The 22,629-nt window shown below is 42.5% G+C and overlaps 1 protein-coding gene across 1 annotated transcript in view; it reads right to left on the reverse strand.

Moving 5' to 3' along the window:
• Window positions 1-22,629, reverse strand: part of PLCZ1 (phospholipase C zeta 1) — a 29,839-nt gene that overhangs the window by 2,236 nt on the left and 4,974 nt on the right. Inside the window, exons 3-7 of the mRNA XM_035127869.3 lie at window positions 21,035-21,256; window positions 19,660-19,816; window positions 17,955-18,071; window positions 8,641-8,813; window positions 1,898-2,030 (exon numbers count right to left, since the gene is read on the reverse strand). Of these exons, the coding sequence (XP_034983760.3) occupies window positions 1,898-2,030; window positions 8,641-8,813; window positions 17,955-18,071; window positions 19,660-19,816; window positions 21,035-21,256 (802 nt within the window). The remainder of the gene's footprint in view (window positions 1-1,897; window positions 2,031-8,640; window positions 8,814-17,954; window positions 18,072-19,659; window positions 19,817-21,034; window positions 21,257-22,629) is intronic.

The raw sequence follows: 22,629 nt of genomic DNA on the forward strand, positions 1-22,629 counted from the left end.
TGGCTGTGGGAAGCCTGCAAGGAGTTGGACGCAGTGGTGTCTCCATAAAAAATTACACTTCACTTGGGAAGACAAACTAATGCCAGTGTACTGGAAGAAGCAAAGATCACCAGTGTTGAAGCAATGATTCTTCAACATCAACTTCGTTGGACTGGTCGTGTTGTGCCTGCTTAGTCTTCCAGAGCAACTACTCTATGCTGAATTTTAAAATGGTAAGCGTAACGCTGGTGGTCAATAAAAGAGGTTCAAAGACTCTCTCAAGGCAAATCTTTAAAAAGTAGTACCATATTTTTCGCTCCATAAGACGCACTTTTTTCCTCCTAAAAAGTAAGGGGAAATGTCTGTGCGTCTTATGGAGCGAATGTTTGGTCCCTGGAGCCGAACTGCCCAGGGGCAAAAAGCAGATCGTGCTTTTTTAAAAAAGAAAAGAAAAAAGAGCTAAAGGCTAACAAGAGGGAAAGAGGGGTGTTGAAAAGAAGCCACTCAGCTGCTGATTGCAAGAGATCAGGGAGGGAGATAAGGGACGTTAGCTCCCTTCCCTGCCCCACCCCGTAGCCCAGGCCTCCATTGTTGAATGTTCTGCAGAGGGAGGCTGTTAGTTTCCCCAGCAACATGTGACTGGCTGCTTGGATTATCTGTCTGTTTAGATTATCACAAGCTGCAGAACTGTGAATTGAACAGAATTCTTTCCCTTTGCAAAGTAAACTCAACAACTTTGAGCTGATCCTTTAAAATGGGGCTTTTCCTCTTTGCAAAAGAAGCTGCACAATTGTGAGCTGATCCCCCCAAAACAGGGCTTTCCTCCTTTCCTCCTCTGAAAACTAAGTGTGTCTTATGGTCAGGTGCATCTTATGGCGCAAAATATGGTATATACACCGACAGCTGGGAAACACTGGCCTGCGAGCGCTCCAATTGGAGAACAGCCTTTACCAAAGGTGTCATGGGCTTTGAAGAAGCACGAACTCAGGGTGAAAAGGAGAAACGTGCTAAGAGGAAGGCACACTTGGCAAACCCTAACCGTGATCAACTCCTGCCTGGAAACCTGAGTCCCCTGTGGAAGGACGTGTGGGTCCAGAATTGGCCTCCACAATCACTTACAGGCTCACTTTTTGAAACCATGTTTATGGAAGACAATCTTACTCGGCTACGAGTGATCGCCAAAAAAGAAGAAGGAGCTCACGCCACTTGCGATTCCCAAAAACTGAAATCCAGAAGCTGACGGGATGAAACAGACTTTCCTGCAGGAAAGGGGAATTTGTGGTGTTGCAGGCACCAGGCAATCAGCGCTGCACACAGCTGGCTTGGGCTGCCAGCTTACAGGACTAGCTTTCTATGAGCTTGTTTCCGCAAACCAAAGTGTATGTCTCTACACAGTTTGGGGACCTGTATGCTTCTGCAGTGTCTCAACCGTTCAAGTAACATACATTTGTACACACCCCAGAAGAAGCACAAAATCCACGGCGGACAACTAGGGACAAGCAAAAACACTGAAAGATAGGTATACTGGTACTACAACCATACAAATTCCTGCATTTTTCTCACTTACAGCTCTGGCGAAAACAATGAAAGGCGGGAAACAAACCTGTCCACCTCCACAGAATGCAACTAGAACAAAGCTTGATCTTTCATTTGTTCTACTCTCCCCCATACACAGGTAAATGTATGTTTAGCCTGTCCTTTCTAATTCATTCAAATAGTGGAATTTTTAATTTTCCATATAAGGCGTATCTCTCTGTGTGTGTATGTACCATTCATGCTTTCCTTACTAATTCGTGCACTGCTGTTTCTGTATATAGGCCCAGTTGCCAAAGGCAAAACTTTGATAAACTATGTAAGTTCATGAGTTAAATCTCTAAATTACTGAAACGTTACACAACCAAGAGACTGTTGCACTTACCATTGCCCCTAACTACACAGCTCTGTTGCTTTGCATGGTCTTCTGGAACACCATAAATTTCTACTAGAACTAAGGGGTCAGCTTTATTACTCCTGGAGAGACTACTAGGTGGTAACTGATGACCACTGATAAGCTGCACAGAAAAACAACAACAACAATGCATAAGCTTCAACTGGGATATATAATGCAATTGATTATTATTCTGGCATCAATGGTTTTACTGAAAAACAGACAGGGAAGTCTACCACACATAATAATAATAATAATAATAATAATAATAATAATAATAATAATAATTTATTTGTATCCCGTCCATCCGGCTGGGTCTCCCCAGCCACTCTGGGACGCTTCCAACAAAAATTAAAATACATTAAAATGTCACACATTAAAAATTTCCCTAAACAGGGCCGCCTTCAGTTGTCTTCTAAAAGTAAAATAGTTGCTTATTGCCTTGACATCTGCTGGGAGAGCGTTCCACAGGGCGGGTGCCATACCGAGAAGGCCCTCTGTCTGGTTCCCTGTAGCCTCACTTCTCGCAATGAGGGAACCGCCAGAAGGCCCTCGGTGCTGGATCTCAGTGTCCGGGCTGAATGATGGGGGTGGAGACGCTCCTTCAGGTATACTGGGCCAAGGCTGTTTAGGGCTTTAAAGGTCAGCACCAACACTTTGAATTGTGCTCGGAGACATACTGGGAGCCAATGTAGGTCAATGTAGGTAGCGATCTGAGCACTATTTGCCCTTAACTATGAAACAGCTGTAAAAAGAATTGTTTGGGCTGCTATAATTGGGGCAAGAGGAATGGTGGGAGGGAGGGGCTGTTTTATCATGTCCTCTCAGTTTTCTGTGTAATACTGGGGAGTCCAAGCTTCTTTTCCTCCCCTATACATGTTATCGAATCCACAGATGTAAAAGCAGCAAAAGGGCAATTTTGAATGGGGGTAAAATGACTACATGGGAAAGGATCAAGAAACAGGATGGCCCTTGTGGTCTCTTCCAACTCTATGATTCTAACTCCTCACCTGCTATTCCTCCACTTGAGATTACAATTCCCATGACCACTTTTCATTTTTTAATTTTTTTTAAAAAAACCACACATATCTGATATATAATGCCTAGTATGAGCCTCTGTTTTCCTTCATTTATGTGCAATCTTTTGTATTTTCTGCACCTAAGACCCCCAGGTGAATCTGTAACTAGGTAAGAGGAGGTCCTCATTCCCTCTTGAAAGTAAAAATAAGTACAGTGAACTTGAGCAGGCTCTTCTTCTGCACTTCCCCTCCTCTCCATCTTCTGTGCCTCTTTTTGTCTCTGTTCTGTCAGAATGCTGCTTGCAACAAGCTTCTCGGGACAAATACTTCTCCTTTTTGCTCATGCTACTTTGCAAATCACAATGTGTATCAACGGCTCTATATTTTATACCGAGTAACGATGACTTGTGATTTCAACACCACTTTTGCAAATCCCAATGGAGAACAGCAGCAGTTTGTCACTGGCAAAATATACTCAGTCCTTGGTACTAGGTGGGCTTCTTGCTTTGCTTGTTATTTGCATAAATCTCTTTCATATAGTTAGACCAAACCTGCAAAAGCTAATGCTCATAAGTCTTCTCTCAGACTATTTCAGGTGAAGTTTGAGTAGAATGCTATGCAACACATCTTACATCCTGCTCCAAAGGGTGCTTCCATGCCTGTATTTCTCAGACTTAGGGCACTGCCAGACAGTTGCTATTCTCAGGTGGAATTTAATCATATATTTGGCAAATTCAAATTGTGTGTTTTATAGTTGATTGGGAGGTCTTGTGCAAAAATCCCGCTTCCCCAAAAGATCGGACTTTTGCAATAAAGAAAACAATGGGAAAATGCACTACGACATATGAGATAACATATGCTTTGGCACAACCTCATCTAACCTCAATGCAAACAAATAAGAATGAATTCTCAATAAACAGTCAATGTTGTCTAATCATCCTGCAAACAAATCAGGGTGAATGCTCAATAGGTCAACTGGAAGTGCCCTTAGTTTCTCATTAAAAAGGCCCTAGTATTACTGCAATACTCTCTATATTGCAAGGCCGTTTTATTTTATCACATCTCTTAGCAACTGATCCACCACAAAACTGTCTTATTAGAGGGGTGTTCTTTAGTACATATCTACCCATTCACTAATCACTTGCTTCAATCACCATCTACTTAATCCCTTCTCTCTCTCTCTCTCTCTCTCTCTCTCTCTCTCTCTCTCTCTCTGACCTTGAACAATCCTGATCTCTTCACAACCCCACAGACATTTTATAGTCTTTCCCAACCTTTCATTGGAGAAAAAGAAACCCACTCAGTCTCAGTAGACCTATTGATATCTGTTTGTTGAGCCGTGTTCTGGCTCCCAAACATAATAAGCCCATTCCAAAGCCTAGCCCCACGTTTTCAGAGGCACTACACAATTACAGGAAACCCATAAAAAGGGGGTTATGACAGAAGGCTAAGAGAAAGGGACCAAAAGCCAGCAAAGTGAGGGTGGGGGGAGGACTGCAACAAAGAGATCCCGATCAAGCAACTTCATTGAAAAGGCAGGGATGCCTGGAGTCATAGTCATAATACTTCAACACTGATATAGGGCTTGGGGTACATTATCTCAGGGTGCTTACAATAACCTTGCACAGCGGGTAAGTATTATTATCCCCATACTGCTGGCATGGCACTGAGGCAGAGAGAGCATGGGCTTGCTCAAGGCAATCTAGTGAGGTCATGACAGAGGTGGCATTTGAACCAGTGATTTCCTAGAGCGATCCTAAACCGCAGTTCTGTACTCCTCTGGGGGAGGGAGTGGCAGGTTTGGATGCGGCAAACGTTTCTCCACCACCAGCAGCTCCGCAGATGGCAGGGGGCTGTTTCTGCTGTGCCCACCAACAGCACAAGCTGTTGACAACCTACCTGGGGCGTTTGCTCCCTTCAGGGGGCTCTGAAATTTGTGGGGGTGGGGGGGGTGGCAGAGCTGGGCCAGCCATGGATCCTCCTGGTGGCCACGGATGGGGCCAAACTGGGACTTTCTGCAGCAGAAGCCTAGACCAGAGCTAGCAAAACATAAAATAGGCTTCTGCCCTGGCCAGTGCCAAGAGCAGAGCCAAGAGCAGAGCTTTGAATGTGATAGTGTTGCTGTCCCTCTGCCCAGCCCCACTGTTCCTTGGCTGGGACTTTGGATTGCTCCCTTAGCCTTGCAGCAGCTCCCTTAAACAAAAAGGCTCAAAGCCCAGTAATATTGCAACATGTTGGTTTTTATTGATTATATATATATATATATATATATATATATATATATATATATAGCATAGCATAGCATAGCATAGCATAGCATAGCATAGCATAGCATAGCATAGCATAGCATAGCATAGCATAGCATAGCATAGCATAGCATAGCATAGCATCTGGCTTTGCTTTGGGCAAATCAGAAGTTTTGGATCAAACCAGAGAACTTAAGTGAAGTGAAGTGAACTTGTGAAGTTAAGTTAAGTGAAGTGAAGTGAAGAGAACTTAAGTGAAGTGAACTTAAGTAAACTTAAGTGAAGAATTACTGTTAATTAAAAGCACACACTGGCATGAACAAAATCTTTCAGTCTTCTTTTTTTGCAATTAATTAAGTGGGGCAAACTTTTTGAGTGCATTTTTAAAAATCTGAATCAGTGTTACAAAGCTGGCTCATTGTTACATGTTTGCAAATGCAGGGCAAAATGGCAACTGTGTAACAAGACAAGGAACTACAGCAGTGGTATTTAATAATGTGCCAAATGCCTTTGATGACTAAATAGCATTTGCAAGAAGCTAGTCTCAGCATCTGTGGTACTCAAGGTATTTATTTCCAACAGTAAGCAGAGGGAAAGCACAAGGAAATATTACAGATAATAAATCAAGCAGGTGTGATTTATTTTAGTTCTGACTGGCAATTTTTCAGTACCACTCCTACGTATGAGCCTCACAGCTTGAACTAAAAGGTCTATTTCACAAAGTTTTAGCACACAAATGGTATTTATAGGTTATATGTGAAGAATAAGCTAGTTAATCTCAGCATAACGAAAACAATAACTGATAAGAGGAAAGCCAACCTGCCTCCTGAAAGAATGGATTCAGGAATGGATTCAGACTGCATTACTAAACTGAGCACAACCCCTGATTTAACTGGATGGTGCCATGCAGCTTCAAGCAACCCAAAGTTGAGGCCACTTATAACAACGTCTGAGGAAACATGCTGCAAATGTGCCCTAAACCTTCCTCCAAGGAGATCAGTGTGCCATTTAGCCTCACAACATGCCAACGGATTACCTAAAACATCCCCGCAACCAGTCATTAAATCAGGCATAGGCAAACTCATCCCTCCAGATGTTTTGGGACTACAACTCCCATCATCCCTGACCACTGGTCCTGTTAGCTAGGGATGGTGGGAGTTGTAGTCCCAAAAACATCTGGAGGGCCAAGTTTGCCTATGCCTGCATTAAACTTTGCAGTCCAGAGGGGATCTGAACCAGAGTTTTCCATGTCCAAACCTGACCCTCTAGCTAGCCACCATGATTCTCCAGCATCCATCACTAATATTAGGACATCTGATCAGCAGCACCAGCTGTGGGGGCAAGGTCCCTATGAAGTTAAAGGCAAGCAAAACAGAACAGGCAGGAAAAGGGTAAGCTCTGGTTTTTAAGCTATTTGAGTCATGAGGCAGAACAAACTACCAATATGGAAGTCAGATCAAGCAGTTTTGGAATAATCAAAGGATAAATAAAAATAAATAAATTGAGATTACCTCTGTGACCAGGTAAAGGTAAAAAAGGTAAAGCACCCCTGGGCAGTTACATCCAGTCAAAAGTGACTATGGGGTTGCGGCGCTCATCTAGCTTTCAGGCTGAGGGAGCCAGCATTTGTCCACAGACAGCTTTCCAGGTCATATGACCAGCATGACTAAACTGCTTCTGGCACAATGGAACACCTTGACGAGTGCCAGGGCACACAGAAATGCCGTTTACCTTCCCACCACAGTGGTACCTATTTATCTTCTTGCACTGGTGTGCTTTCAAACTGCTATGTTGGCAGGAGTTGGGACACAGCAACGGGAGCTCACTCCGTCACGGGGATTCAAATCGCCAGCCTTCCGATCAGTAACCCCAAGAGCCTCAGTGGTTTAGACCACAGCACCCCCCACGTCCCTAGTTAATGACCAGGTAGAGCAGGCATAGGCAAACTCGGCCCTCCAGATGTTTTGGGACTACAACTCCCAGTGGATGATCAGAGTTATAGTCCCAAAACATCTGGAGGGTAGAGTTTGCCTATGCCTGAGGTAGAGAATAGCAAACATACACTGAAATAAAAACCCTGTTGTGCTCTGGGTATGCTGAAGGGCTGTAACTCTTTCCATAGACAAGGCTTCCCCAAGCTAGTGCCCTCTATTTGTTTTGAACACCCATCAGTTCCCACCAGCACAGCTAGAGCTTATGGGAATTGTAGTCCAAAACATCTGGAGGTTGGAGAAGGCTGCTCTAGATCTATCTATATTTTAAAACCTGTATCCTGTTGATGTCATGCACAAAGTTTGGAGGCTAAACTGGTATTTGCTGCAGCCAAGGCTATTTGGTTGGTTGGTTGTTCATTAGTCATTTAAAATATTTATATTCCACCTGTCTCAACAACATGATTAAAACAATTCATTAATCAATTAAAAATAATTACACAAATTAAAAAAGAAGCAGATAATATAGGCTACAGTAAGTATAAAACAGAGCAGGTAGTCAATCAAGTGCCACCAGACACCTGAGCAAACAGGAGTTTTTAATTAGCACCTACAATTTGACAATGTAGGCATATCCCCTTGCAATCAACTCATTTCATACTTGCATCAGCCCCAGGACCTCGCTAGGCACATTCCTAGGAGGAAAATTCAGAAATTGCTTATGCAGTGTCACTGGAATCAGCGGGACTGCAGCGATATATATGTGTATCGTTCCTCCACATTTCATAATGGCACATCTATAAGTGTGACTTGAATCATGTTTATGGCTGAGCCTTGAAGCTATTATGCATCTTCACAAATCTACCAGAAAGCAAATAGAGAACCACCATATGCAAATGATAGCACAGGGGCCCTGCTGGTACACATTTTTATTTTAAATTAACTATAGGCCGCCTTTCACTGCGAAACATAACAAGGTAGTTTACAACAAAAAAAACCCCAGTATAACACAATAATAAAACATAAAGCAGAATATCAAGGGTTTGGTAAAGTCAGTATTAAGGACCTGAGCTTGGGATTGTCCATGTAAATGGTTCAATATCTACCAACCTGCAGAACACCTGCACCATAGGTGCCCATCATATATTTAAGTGGAGTTCATTATACAATGTGGGGGCTAACACAAAGAAGGCTCTCCTTTGAGTTGCCAGATGTGTCTCTACTAGATGCCTAGAAGGACCTCATCTGACAACCTAAGTAAACAAGCTGGTCTAGGTGGAAGGATCCTCCTTCTCAGATAACCTGGTCCTGAGCTGTGCAGGACTTACCGTATATGCCAACAACAAAATCTTAAACTCAGCTCAGCAGCAATTATGCTGCCAATTGACACCAATCAGCTATCAAGTACAGGTTACTTGAAGTGCTTATCACAAGCTGAGGTGGAAAATACAGAGAAAGCACCTGTAGTATTTATTTGCAAAAAAGCACAAGTGGTCTGGCAAATTAGATGAAGAATGTTATCAACAAAATGAACTGACCTTTATAGTAAGAAGAACCGATTGAGAGTTTGCAGGTATAGCATGTGGGGTAAATTGTGTGTCTCTGTTTCTTAGGTATTCTGGTTTTAGTAAATAGCCAGAACCACCATTATCCAAAAATTTCCCTGTTTGAAGATCCATTTGCAGTCCTGCTGTTTGGAAATTTAAGGCCACTGTATGAAAAAGCAGAACGTTCAATTACAGAAAGGTAGACAGCAGGAGGCTACAATTTAAATATATATACATTTACAATATCCACCCTGCAAGCTGCTTGAATAACACTGAATAACAGTAACTCCAGCTTTGGATTCAAGGCACTTGAGTAGATACAGCTATTATGGTGTCTTATTAGAAGGTTTTCCATTTTTAAAATAAGCACATTATGGACAAACTAACCAATCTCAGACCGAGTAGAGCAAATCAGTAGGACATTAAGAGGATCAGGCTGGAATTAGTTGATCAGGCTGCCTTAGTTGAAGTCACATTGAAAGAGCGATCATAGCTCATGGTTATGTAAATTCATCCAATGCTTTTTATTTTGCAAACCCGGGTATATTGCAAGGCTGTGGATGAAATGTTACTGCAGTGCAGGAACAAGGCTACAACTTTTATTGGCAGCAGTGCCTTAGCGGTTTGGCTTCACATATGGCAAGGATCAATTCATCACCTACTGTAGCTCATCTGCTATATGTGAAAGCCTCACCCTTAGTCCATGTGGTGGGTAGTTAATACACATTTTGCTGCTGCTTCTTTTTGTTACAAAATTTCTATTTGTTAGCTTCTTCTTTTAAAAAAATGCTTTGTAGTTTTACTGCCTCCAGAGGTCCCCCCCCCAAATGTATGAAATGGAAGGCAGTTCTGATTTGTTTGTACAAACACTCGTTTTTGCCTTCACAAACCAGTATGTGCAAACTCCATCTCTAATAATTTTTCTGCTTATTGTGGACAGCAGTGCTCCAAAAATATGACCAGTCTTTCAAGATTATGGAAGGGTGGCAGCCATACCTCTTTGGAATTCCCAGTTATTAAAATTATCTGTGTGTCTCTAGTGTATGGAATTGCAACATGTGAATAAGAGTGGTGCCGGCTGCAATCCTAAACACACTTTACTAAGGCATAAGCTTTGTTTGTTTGTTTTAGAGGATTTGAAATATTCAAGGCAAACCCTCCCAAGACAGGTTACAAAGATAATTAGCTGCATATGCATAGCAGGAACATGATGCTTCCAAATAATTTATAGAACAGCCCACTTGCAATTATTCTAGCCCAGGCCCTCTATGACAATCTTTTTACCCATCCACTTATAATCTTTCCTGTCCTACCTATCCACAGAAGTTGTTTCTATACTATACTAAGGGAATACGCATGTTCACCTATACACACATGTACTAGGGGCTGTGCCCCTGCTTATCTTACTGGCAAATCCAGCCTACCCCACTCCTTAGACCTTGCTAATCTTCCAATCCCCTAACCTTACAACATGACAACGCCCCCTCTAACAGATCACCAACCCCACTCCCATTACACCTCTCCTGGTAGCAATATTTGATGTGACACAAGTGGGGTTCTGTTGCTCTGCCACAATCCCAACAGCACAGGTAACTCTTGGCATTAGCTGTGTGCACTGGAGGAAGAAGAGGAGTGTGGGGGGAGCGCACCGCCCCCAGCAGCGCGATCCTGGTGGGTTGCCATCATGGCTGTCCCCCCACCCGTACTGGGCACCACGCCCCTGCAGTTGGCATGCCCCGCCCCCAGGACGCGCGCCCCGCACTGCGGGCACACACACCCCGGAACGCACACCAGCCCCACCCCCGCCTGCTCTCCACCTCCCCCGGTGCCGGAGCATGAAGCTCTGCCACTGGCTGTGTGGCCACAGGCTACGGGCCGAGTGCCATCACTAATACGGCGCCAGCCTCAGATGCTCTGATGTACAAGAGGACCTTGCAAACATTGGCCTCAAACAGCTGGCTGCTTTATGGCTTCGTGGAAAATGTACTGATCCAGCATGCTGAGACACATTTCTTCACAGGGTGCAGTTCCTTAGTCTGGAGGTAAAATTCATTTAAAACAAAAACAAAAACTCATACTTCAATTAAAACAGTAAAAAAGTAAGTTTTGAAAAATCTATTTACCTAGGTGCATGAACATAAAAATAAATATATTCCATGTGTTGTATAGCAGGATTTTACGAATGTGTACTTTTCAATCAAACTGAAGGGTTAGTTTGGTACCTGCACACCAATGAATTCTGTAGCTTCCAATTTTCTGTATGGATTTTAGAGTTCCATTCAGAGTGGAGATCTCACAGAAATGGAACCACAGTCCATGGCAGAGAACGGCCATAGCTCACTGGTAGAGCATCTTGCTTTGCATGCAGAAGGTCCCAAGCTCAATCCAAATAGGGCTGGGAAACAACCCAGACTGAAGCCCTAGGACTAGGTAGTCACAGCTATTCAGTGTAGACTAGAGGTGGGGAACTCGTGGCCCCCCAGATTTTTCAGGACTACAATCCCATCCTCCATGGCCATTGGCAATGCTAGCTGGGGAGGGTGGGAGTTGACAATTCTGAGGTAGATGGGCCAATGGTCTCAGTGTGGGATGTTCTGCAAGGTCTAGTCATGCCAAAACAAAAACACTGGGGGAAAGCCAACCTGGAACTCTTGAGTGCCTTTCAGCAACATGAGAGATGTAATTCCCTTGTGCTATGAGGCCTGAAGGAGCTGTAAGCAAACTATGAGCCGCACAGAAAGGACTGATTCTATCATGCTTATTCAACCACACAGGGACAAATCTGGTAGCAAGGTTGGTGGAACCCTTACCATGCAGGCTGAGAAACTGCTCAGGTGCTTCTATGTCATTGTATGCACCAATGCAGAGCTTTTTTCAGCCTGAACTCAGTTCCAGCACCTCTCAGGTGGGTGCCATTGCCATTCTAAAGAACGAGGGAGGTGTTCATAGGTGTTCTGGCACATCTTTTTCTAGGAAACTTGCACTGCACCAGTGCCATAATAACATGAAAGTGCCTGTTTATAATTAATTTGGACAGCCTTGGTTTCTGAATTAACTATTCTGCAGAACCCCTAATAAATTTAAATTATGAATTAATTACAAAGCAGAACTGACAGATCCCACTCACCCTTCAGTGGCTGTTTAGTGTTGAATGAAAGAGAGAGAGAGAAACAAGATCTGCTCTTCTAATTTAATGATAAGTAGTAAAACCTAATTATAGTAAAAACCACAACACCTGTACTGAAAATATGCTTGACAATCTATGTAAGTTATGTGAAAATGCGCCATACTGTTGTCTAAACATTTTGAATTGCTACACAAGCCCTCCTTGCAGTTTAATCATAAAGCACTGGTCTTTATCTTGAACACAAAACTGTCAGAATTTCCTTTTCTCGGTAGCTCAAAACACTTTCCGTTGTTTTGCTGCTGCAGTTTTGGAAATAAAGCAGCACACTGCCTGGAACAGGATATTATAATTCATGGGGGAAAGACAGCACAGTTATCACCGGCATGAAGTAAAATCTTCCCTTGTCTAGGACTGTGGTGCTCCTTGTATTGAAAATTCACTAGTCAGCCCAGTAAAGCACAAACATGACACACATAAAATAGATAAATGATTTTGGGTTTTTTTTAAAAGCAAAGGTACTTGATTGTTTGCCAGAGAGAAATACAGACCCAAAGAGGTACAAGTCATGTTTAAGAGTAATTCAGAAGAGGCTTGTTCTCTCTTCCTATGAGATAAACATAGAACTACTGACTGCATGCTGTCAACTTCACATTTTATATCTGAGGAAGAAATGTCTGAATTTTAGGGTCCTTGGTTTGTTATGCTGTGTGGGGTGTGTGCATGTGCATCCTTATTGGTGCTACTGTTTTGAGTTCTGGATTCTGAACTAGCATCCTTACAGGCTGATCTATAACTGATATATCAAGACTCACTGGAAATTCAGAATTCCCAAAACAATATGCAAACGAAAATACAGCTATTTTTCAAAATTTGCACTGCTGCAAAATTTGCTGCCCTGTTCACAAACATGTGAATATTAGGCGAAAGTGTGCATTGAAAATGCATATATTTGTGAAAATAGCATTATTTAGAACTTTAGAAGGATAGGAAACTGAGAGAAATCAAAAAGAGGTGTAGATAAGCCCCTGGTCAGTTTGTGCTGATCTACTGTTTCCAAATATGCCTACTAACCGTGGTGCTGTCAAGGCAGGTCTTTGAGGCAGGTATCCAGGGGCCCTGCTCAGCAGAATAAGAAGCAGCAGCCCCAAGTGCAGCAGGGCAGGCTAACTACATACTGAAGTAAATGAAGTAATACACATCAGCATCTAACGAGGACACTTAAAATGCCCAATTTCACCACTGCATATTAACGATGAAATTAGGAGTGCAGGAAGCAGCCTTATAGCATCGGTCCATCTAGATCAGGATTCCCCACAGCAGGTGTGGGGAATCTTTGGCCCTCCAAATGTTGCTAAGCTATGCTTCCCATCGGCACAAGCAAGTATGGCCAGCTGTGGTTCAGCAACATCTGGAGGGCCAAAGGTGTTTCCCCACACACACACACACCTAGCCTGCCCTGAGTGGCAAAGGCTCTCCAGGACTCAACATGGGAACATTCCCAGTTCTGCATGGACATGCTGGTGATTGAATCAGGGGCCACTCTGGGTGCAAATCAGAGGTTTCTGCCACAGAGGAGGAGGAGGAGGAGGAGGAGGAGGAGGAGGAGGAGGAGGAGGAGGAGGAGGAGTTTGGATTTGATATCCCGCTTTATCACGACCTGAAGGAGTCTCAAAGCAGCTAACATTCTCCTTTCCCTTCCTCCCCCACAACAAACACTCTGTGAGGTGAGTGAAGCTGAGAGACTTCAAAGAAGTGTGACTGGCCCAAGGTCACCCAGCAGCTGCATGTGGAGGAGCGGGGACGCGAACCTGGTTCACCAGATTACGAGTCTACCGCTCTTAACCACTACACCACACTGAGCTACGGCCCTTCCCTAAACACACAAGGAATTTAGCCTGATTGAACAGAGTGGGACTCACTTCCAAGTAAACATGCATAGGGAATGTATTGTCATCATTAACGTTAAACGTTATGGGTAAAAACGATGATGGGTGCGGGGAGAGAAGATCTCATATGAGGCATATGGAAGGGCATATGCTATGCGCGATTTGGCAGAAATTATGTAAGCAGCCACAGTGTCAAGAAAAGTTTGGACTAATTACATTTTATAGCTATAAAGTCATTTTCATCTGCAAAGTTAAAGGTCTCGGTTACTTTAATGTTTTTAATTACATTCATTTTTCCCGTTTAACTGCAAATGTTGGTGCCTCCGCTGCAAAAGCATTTTTAAAGTTATTATAAATCATTCATTGCCATTTCCCAATTACACCTGAAAACACATTTTCACCAGGATCCTTTGTATATGGCGGTGGAGGAGGAGTATCTGTGGGGTGGGGGGACTGCTCATTAAAAGAAATCTGAGCTGGGGTTTTACTAAAATGGGCAAATCAATGTGATATTCACACTTTTGCCTAAAACAACTTCCTGAAAGAGACCAGGGAGATGTTTTTAATATCATATAAAATGCATTATGTTTTTGACAGCACACTGCCTTTAGTCAGCTTCATTATTCCCTGTTGCCAAAGTAGGCCTTTAATACATTAATTAAGGAAATATGATAGCAAAACCCTTAAGATTGTCAGGAAGACTCAAGGGGAAGTTTAATACCTGAAATCATTTTGGCTCCTTATTAATTACCTAGACTGGATTTCAAGATCATTGTGTCCTCTAAAAAGTCTGTAGCCTTGGATGAGTAGTGTTTTTTTCTTTTTTCTTTTTTCTATCTATCTATCTATCTATCTATCTATCTATCTATCTATCTATCTATCTATCTACCTGCTTCTAGAATATTTTGACGCAGTGAATATTCTGGGTAATTTGGCAATTTGGTAAAAATTGTAACACAGGCATGGGGAACCTTCAGCCTTCCAGATATTAAGGACATAGGAAGCTGCCTTATACAGAGTTGGACCACTGGTCCATCTGGTTCAGTATTGACTATGCTGACCACTATCAGTTCTTCACGGTTTCAAGCAGTGGATAATCCCAACTCTACCAGAAGATGCTGGGATTGAACCTGAGACCTTCTGCATGCAAAGCAGATGCTCTACCACTGAGCCACAGCCCATCCTGTTGCTGAACTACAAGTGCCTCAATCCCAGGCAGAATGGAAGGAAGTTGGCCAGGGATGATGGTAGTTCAGCAACATCTAGAGAGCCAAGGGTTGTCTTCTGCAGTTCTACTAAGCAACTGCAAACATGATTGTGGATGCAATAAAATTCCAAGGCTGGGGACAATTTGGCATCTAGTCCAACTCTAGCTCCATCGCCAAAGAGTTGGGGTCTTGGATTTATTTGGAAAACATTCTGAGAGCTTCCATTTCACACATTCTATCCAAGAAGACCCCAGGACTGGTCTGGGGCATCTACATTCTCGTGAGCTCAGCACCTAGACTTCTAATATTTTTAATGGGTAAGTATACAGGTAGTAATGATTAGGGGCAGGTAGAGTCTCATGCTCTCATTCTGAAATGTTGCCTCCTGATTTTTAACAGTCAAATAAACAGAATATGTACGCCAAATGTTGCGCATATGCTTCAAAAGATAATATCTAAGCTCACAACGCAGGCAGCGCCCGATTTGCATGGGTCATGCCTACAGCAGTCATGCCACATATTGGTCATGCTTAAAATGGTCGCTGCATGTAACTCCAATTTAACATTTTTACTCCAATGTTATTTTAAAAGACAAAACACAACACAATGGACATTATATTATTTTAAGACTTCATTCAAAAAAGAATCAAACCGGAACCACATTGAAAATGGCTCTGCTTCCTCAGGCTTTGTTTTTTTTTGGGGGGGGGGGGGGAGCAGCAGCAAAAAACTTTGTATACAAAATAAAGAAACACTTTAATTCATTCACATGCATAGTTTCAATATTTAGCCTTGGAAAGAAAGGGTCGTGAACTTTTTGCTTTCCCAGACTCATATTCCTTGGGAATCCTCAGATTTAGTTATTATCCCCAACCCTGCACAGGGAGTAAACATGTGCTTATAGAAACTGTGAAGCATGAGTTGGTCATTTAAAAACAATAATACTGATTCATGATTCTCTTTGCTTAAAAGGAAACCCAGACAGCAGAGGTAGGACCTGGTGTACTGGACATCTTTCTAAATGTCCTGCTGAATTTCACAAGGCATATTTCAAGCTGACCTTATACCTAGTATAACTTCTCTGAGTCAGGGCCAAATAAGACATGACTCTCAGGTCCATGATTAGGATCTCATGTTGGATTGTTGTTGTTGTTTGTAAGTAGCCACAGTGAAGTTGTAGGGATTTTGGACTGTGGGAGGGGAGGTCAAGCCTTTCCCCTCACACAATTTTCCTGATCAGAATTGCCCCTCCTGGAGCCGCCATTTGCTTCACAGGCGCAACTTATAGGTATAATGTGGGTATCTTTAAGTTTCTCCATCAGGCCAATAATAACTTGGAAGGAGAGAAAAAGGTGCAGAAGAAAGGGGTTAACTCCCCTCCCTTCAACATTGCAGTCCCAATCTGATTTAACTCACCCCATATCTGCCATTTAAAATAAAAAAAGAAAAGAAATTTCGTGGGAGATCTCTCATGACGCATCTAGTCATGCCCTCAGACCCACAGCTAAAATGAAGGTTTCCCCTCCTCTTAGGGTTTCTTTCCTCTAAAAACTGGCTGTAATTCTGCAAACACTGGAGATTTTCCCATCCTGCCTATACCACCCTCTTGGGTGTGCACGTCCTGTCTTAGAACTCACAGTCTGAACATTGGAAATAAGAAATATTGGGGAAGATCATGTGACTGTAAGAGTTCCATGTGAAAGTCTGATCTTCGGTGTCTGGAAATAGCTTATGGACTGGACTGGACTGTTAACTGTTCATCTATAAACAGTTGGGATGTTACACGGAACAATATCTCTATGATAACACGATGAATACTTCAAAAATATTTGTTAACATTAAATGACTAGCATTGCTAGTTACACTACAGATGCAACCCTATACACATACACACATGCCACATGTGCACACCTGTAAATCCCATTGAACCCAGTGGGCTTACTTCTAGTAGACATGCACAGGATTGCACTGCATTTGTGTGAAAAGTTCCTGTTTCATTAATGCTAAGGCAATACCTCAAAAAGCATTTTGAATTCTATAACCTTTTTTTGTTATTTCTTACTGTGTCAGATAAATGCAATGCAGACAATAACACTTTATTTAATCACTGTGCATTTTTCTCTAGTGCATATATCACTGCTTTTCATTTTACCTCATAAATAAAAGAAAATAATTGTATAGCTGTACTAACCCAGTTGTTTCCAACCTACACTGCAGTTGCATGTGGGAGGCATACTAATTTTTGCTGAGTGTAAGGTTCTATTGTATATGTTTTGCTACATTAGAAGGCTTGTCTTTCAGGGGCCTTGCTATTCCCAAAAGTGTGATTTGATTTTACAATTTACCCATGCCAATTTCCTCACTGCACACCATGTTCCTATTTTAACATTTATGGATGCGATAGCTAAATACTGCATGTGAGATATCTGTCTGTGATCTGTCTCAATATCAGCAAATCTTCAGTTACATCAAATGTTAGCTACAACAAAGGAGGGCCGTAGATTTAGACAGACAACTCAACACATGACTCACTCTTAGCTCTATACAGTACTGTGAAGTATGCAACAAGACAGGAGCGGCTATAATGGGTGGAGAAATAGGCGGGACCTGGAGTCAGGATAGTAAGTAAGAGAGGCACAGCAGAAACAGGTTCTCTCACCTACTCCATGGACAGCAAGCAAAAAGAGCAAACGCCTACATAGGGAAAGCCAGGAGAGATGTAAATAATTCCACAACACTTGCACTCTTTTACTGGAACTCAGGTGTCTCCAGTGATCTGACTGTAGCAGGAAGAGGCTGGGGGTGTTTGGGCAATGCTTCTGAAGCTAGATACATAACTAGTCCAGTCACTACACCAGCAGTTTACAATCCACAGAAATAACTCCACTGATTTGAATGGGAATTAAGTACCCTTTCTTTGCGTTGTATCCAAACTGCAAGAGCAAAAGGTTGAAAAGGAATCCATGCTGACAATCTTACACAGGAGTGAAATATTCTTGTAATGATATGTCAAGCCTTGTGCCATACATAAGCAAGAAGACATGTTCTGAATGACAATAACAACGACAACTTTAAATCACCTACCTATCTGACACCCAACGTTCCAGAATTCTTGAGGGTTATAATTGGAAGAGTTGGCCCGGGTTCCTTTTGGGTATATTCTTGTAAGAAATCTGACGGTGTGCTGAACAAATTCATTAGCTACGAAACATTTTTAAATTCATGTTATTGGTACACAATAGCTCAACTGATTGAAAGCAATGGTTTTTAAAAAAAGAAATCTGTTTGAGTACACATGCACATTTAAAATATTCTGATGTGACTTTTCATTTTGTCATACTCTGTTCCTTTACCTTAATTGTTAATGCTCTGGAGGGATGGGGGAGTACAAAGTTATTATCAAAAATCCATATATTTATTAGCTCTACTTATATTAGCTATAAAAAACATTCTTTATATAGATCAAATGGTGTGATCACTAAAAGTGAAGAAATTCTGATTGTCTCAGGTATACACAGAAGACAGTAATTTCTGGTAGTGGAGCACATGTGACATGAAATTGGATTGGTATTAGCTCCATATTTTATTTATCAGGGCCTTTAGGCACCAGGCAAAAACTTTCCTCTAAAACCAGGCCTTTGGCCTTGAACTATCTGTCTGTCTTTTTAGAAATGGGTGGAATGTTTTTAATGTATTTCTTTTTCCTCTTGATTTTGATGCACCTATGGGGTGGGGTTTGTTTGTTTGTTTGTTTGGCACTCTGGGTTGCCCTGGGCAAGATAGAGCAAAGAACAAATTCAATATGTAATAATAATTATGATTATGATAATACTGTAGCCCAATTATTTGTTGTTCACCTATTTAACAGTGTTCTTAAACTAGCCACTATTTTGAAAGAAAAAAGCAGCCACGAAGCCCCAATCTGGAACATCTTCCCCATGCAGATTAGGGGCTCACATCCATTTCCTGCTGACCCTCCCTCTCTATACCTGCTACTTGCCCCTGAAATTGCTGTTTACTGCAAAAGAAGGCACTCTGCAGCAAACAGCAGCCAGCGGGGGGGGGGGGGGTGTAATTTTCAAAAGGGAACAAGTATGAGGCCCTAATCCAGATGAGGAGCAAGCTCTGAATAGGGAGCTCACAGATGCTGATCCCCACCCCAAGAAAAACTGAAGCACCCATTGTCCCCAAAACACATCAATAAAATAACATGCAGGTTGGCCTGTACCTGATATGTTTGTGGACTTCATGTCCAATACAGTAGAAACAGGTCTTATGGATCAAGAGACAGTCACAGGTTCAAAACTATTATTTCCTCCTACTTAGGCACAAATCACGTCCCACCCCCTTTTTGTTTTGTTTTGTTTTGTCCCACCACTTCCCCCAGGAAAACCCACTGTTTACCCCTCAATCTGAACAAATGTCAATCCACGGAAAACCCAATTGATGTATTTTCTGCAGAGAGGCAGAAGGGAAGATACACTCCTGCATTCCAGGCCAGGTTCAACTCTGTCTGGATTGGATCCAAGCAACAAAACTGCAGTCACTTATCCGAGATTTTTTTTAAAATAAAAGCTTCCACTTACTGATACTTTTCTCTTTTCGTATATTTTTGGCTTGGATGAAATGTAACTAACAGCCAATCAACACAAACCTTTAGCCACTCAACTCATGCAGAGCGCTGAATCAACGCTCAAAACATCTCACTGCCTGCCAGCTGGTGACAAGCTGCCTCATAAAGTTTATTGACAGTTCAGAAGGCTTAAGCAAGAGCAAACAGCAACATTACCTGAGAGTTTTGCCAGCTTTCGAGCTTTTAGCTCACCAATTGAATTGTTTTCGTAAAAAAACTGTTTTTCTTTTGAGTCTTCAAAGCTTACAAACTTCCGAGATTTGGTATAAATCACAAGTTCTGACAGTGCCAGGGCAATCTTTATTTTCTTCATCTATAAATAATATGGGAGATGACTGAAGGTTTGTTAATAAATTTTTTTTAAAGATACTATATCAGTTTCAAATGAGGTGTCAGTTTCTGTTGAAAGCACACAAGTGGTTCTATTCAATGTCAATCACACTCAAGAGTTAAACTCATTAAAATTAAATAACGAAACAAAACTAGGTCCATTAATTTCAACAGGTCTACTCTGAGTAGAATTCAGTTGGCTGCAACTCATAGTCAAATCACTATTCATAGACAGGTTTTCTACCTTCATTGCTCAATGCAGCATACATGGATTCCCTTCTCTTTATCTTCACAACAACCCTAAGAAGTAGTCTAGATTGAAAGATAGTGACTTAGCCTAGCCAGCTTTAGGAGTGGGGATATGAACATGCTTTCCCAATTCCATTCTGAAGCTGCATACACACTGCAGGTGCCAACTCCCTGGGGCCCTGGGTGCCCGAGCACCCACATGGTTCCTCATGAATTTTGGGCGCCCATGAATTTTGGTACCAGGGCCATGCACACTGCATGGAACAGGCACCCACAGCTGCAGAACCAAGTTGGCATTCCTGATACACTCTATACATTTCAAAGCACATTTCCCCTCGAAAAGAATCCCAGGGACTATCGTCTGCTAAGGGTGCTGAGTACTGTAGCTCTGCTAGAGGTAAACTACTATTGTCAGGATTCTAAGGGTGGGGGGATGTTCTTTAAATATATGGTGTCTAACTACTATACTGCACCGAAGATCTGTAAACCAAGATTTCCATCCTTTCTGTGTAACACTTAATGGTTAAACTATACAATATGGAACATACTGATTAAGGCTTGCAGCAAGTGAGGTAGGTGGCACCTGTCGTATCTTGAGAGGGGATACTGTTTCACAAAACAGGGGCAACCACACTGAAAGCCCTGCTCCGAGTTACTGTAAAGCAGGCATCCACTAGCTTCAGAACTTAAGGAGAAGCTCCCCTGCAGACTGGAAATAGAAGGGAGAAGGCAGTCTCTCAAGTAACCTGGCCATGTGCTGCAAAGACCTTATACATTGGCACCAAAACTTTGAACTTGGCCCAGTAGCAAATTGGCAGCCCTACACAGAGCACATTGCAGTAAATCTTAAGAGCAGTGAAAAAGATGTCAGAAAGAGGAGGGAGCACTGGTGTATTTGCTTTCTGGTAGGTTTTAAACCCAGGATCTAACTAGACATGACTTCATGTCATACCTTTTGCTTTTTCCGAGGTGGAGCCGAGCCTTTCCAGCGTGCCCTTCTCTTTTTCAGCAGGGGTTGCTTGGGGTGCGACGGGTTGTCGTCCGGCTCCTCATCACTTGTTTCTTCCTCTTCAAATTCCCCTGTCTGACCATGGCTATCCACACCCTTCCTTGCAAGCGTTTCTTCAAGTGTCCCAATTTTTTTATTTTTAATCATTATTTTGAATTTCAGTGACTGTGATAAGAAAGCAATAGGTATTAAGAATCATAATTAACACAAGAAAAAGAAGAAGAAAAAGTAATAAAAATGGAAGGCAGTGGTCCAGAACGTGTGGGCCTCCAGGAAATGTTGCTCCGAGTCCCATCAGTCCCAGCCAGCACGGCCAATGGGAGACAACACCCAAGAACCTCTGGAGACTCATGGGTTCCTATTTTGCCCTTAGCCCAAAGCTGTGCCTAACACTGTTCACTGGCACTGCTTGCTGTGCTATTGACGTGTTTGCTTTGTTTGTTGCTTTCCCTCACATGTTAAGCTCAGAGGTTGCCTGAGTTTGAGCCAGGAGATACCAGGCAAGCACTATCATCTTGATCAAATGTACCCTGATGGTATTTTTCACATTTCTAGCGAAAATTTGGCTTGAATGAGGTATGAAACAGGAAGAAAAGACACACAGACAAAGGAGCACATTTCCAGTTTCCATAGCACAGGAGAAAAGAAAGGGCAGGTACTCTGATTTTACAATACAGTAACTGGAATTCCAGCCCCCTCCGAAGTCCTCATACCTCCTGAATCAATTTACAGAGAATCTTTTGAGTTCTGCAGTGCATTTAAAGTTATTTATATCCCTTTCCACCTGAAATCAAGAAACGTGAACAGTACTTGCAAGATGGCATTATTTCCCAAGAGTTCTGCTTTATATCTGTAATTCTCTCCTGATCCATTTGTTCCTTTTTTGCAATTAAGAACACTACTGCTGAGCATCTGTATGATTAAATTCTCCTCATAAAAAGTATTACACTGTACTCCCGTGTAGGTTTTAATGGTGCACCGTAGCTGAAAGGGATGGCTTTAACCCATTTATTCTCCTTATTTTTTTAAAAAAAAAACCAATTGCCAAAGTTGCATGTTTAAACTCTTGTGCTGATCAGGTTGGTGTAAACATGCAATGTTAGCCTGAGCACCACATTTCCTTGTGGACAACCTTACGGGGGGGACGGGGACGTGCCCACCATGATGGGTGGGGTCAAAAGCAAAAGTGTGGAGCAACAGGTATGACTCTCGCTTTTCTACAATAGCCTATGCTCCAGCCTTGCAATAATCAGAGCTGTCAGCCCACACACCTCCCCACACTCATCTGTTCATCTAGGCAAGCAAATAGCATTACAGGCAACTCCCCATTTATGCAGAGGTTGCATTCCAAGGCACCATGTGTGACAGTGAAATGCACATTAAGTCTGCCCCCTCTTTTGGTGCAAAAAAATGGCACGTGGTCATGCGAGTCCTGGACGCACACAATTGGGGAGTTGCCTCTATTACAGTCCAAGACGCATTCCAGCAAAAAGCAGTTGAAGAGGGCACAGAGTGGGGAAGTGAGGGATGTGGCCCGA

Source organism: Zootoca vivipara, chromosome 9 (assembly GCF_965207765.1).
Source record: "Zootoca vivipara chromosome 9, rZooViv2.hap1.1, whole genome shotgun sequence".
Taxonomy (NCBI): domain Eukaryota; kingdom Metazoa; phylum Chordata; class Lepidosauria; order Squamata; family Lacertidae; genus Zootoca; species Zootoca vivipara.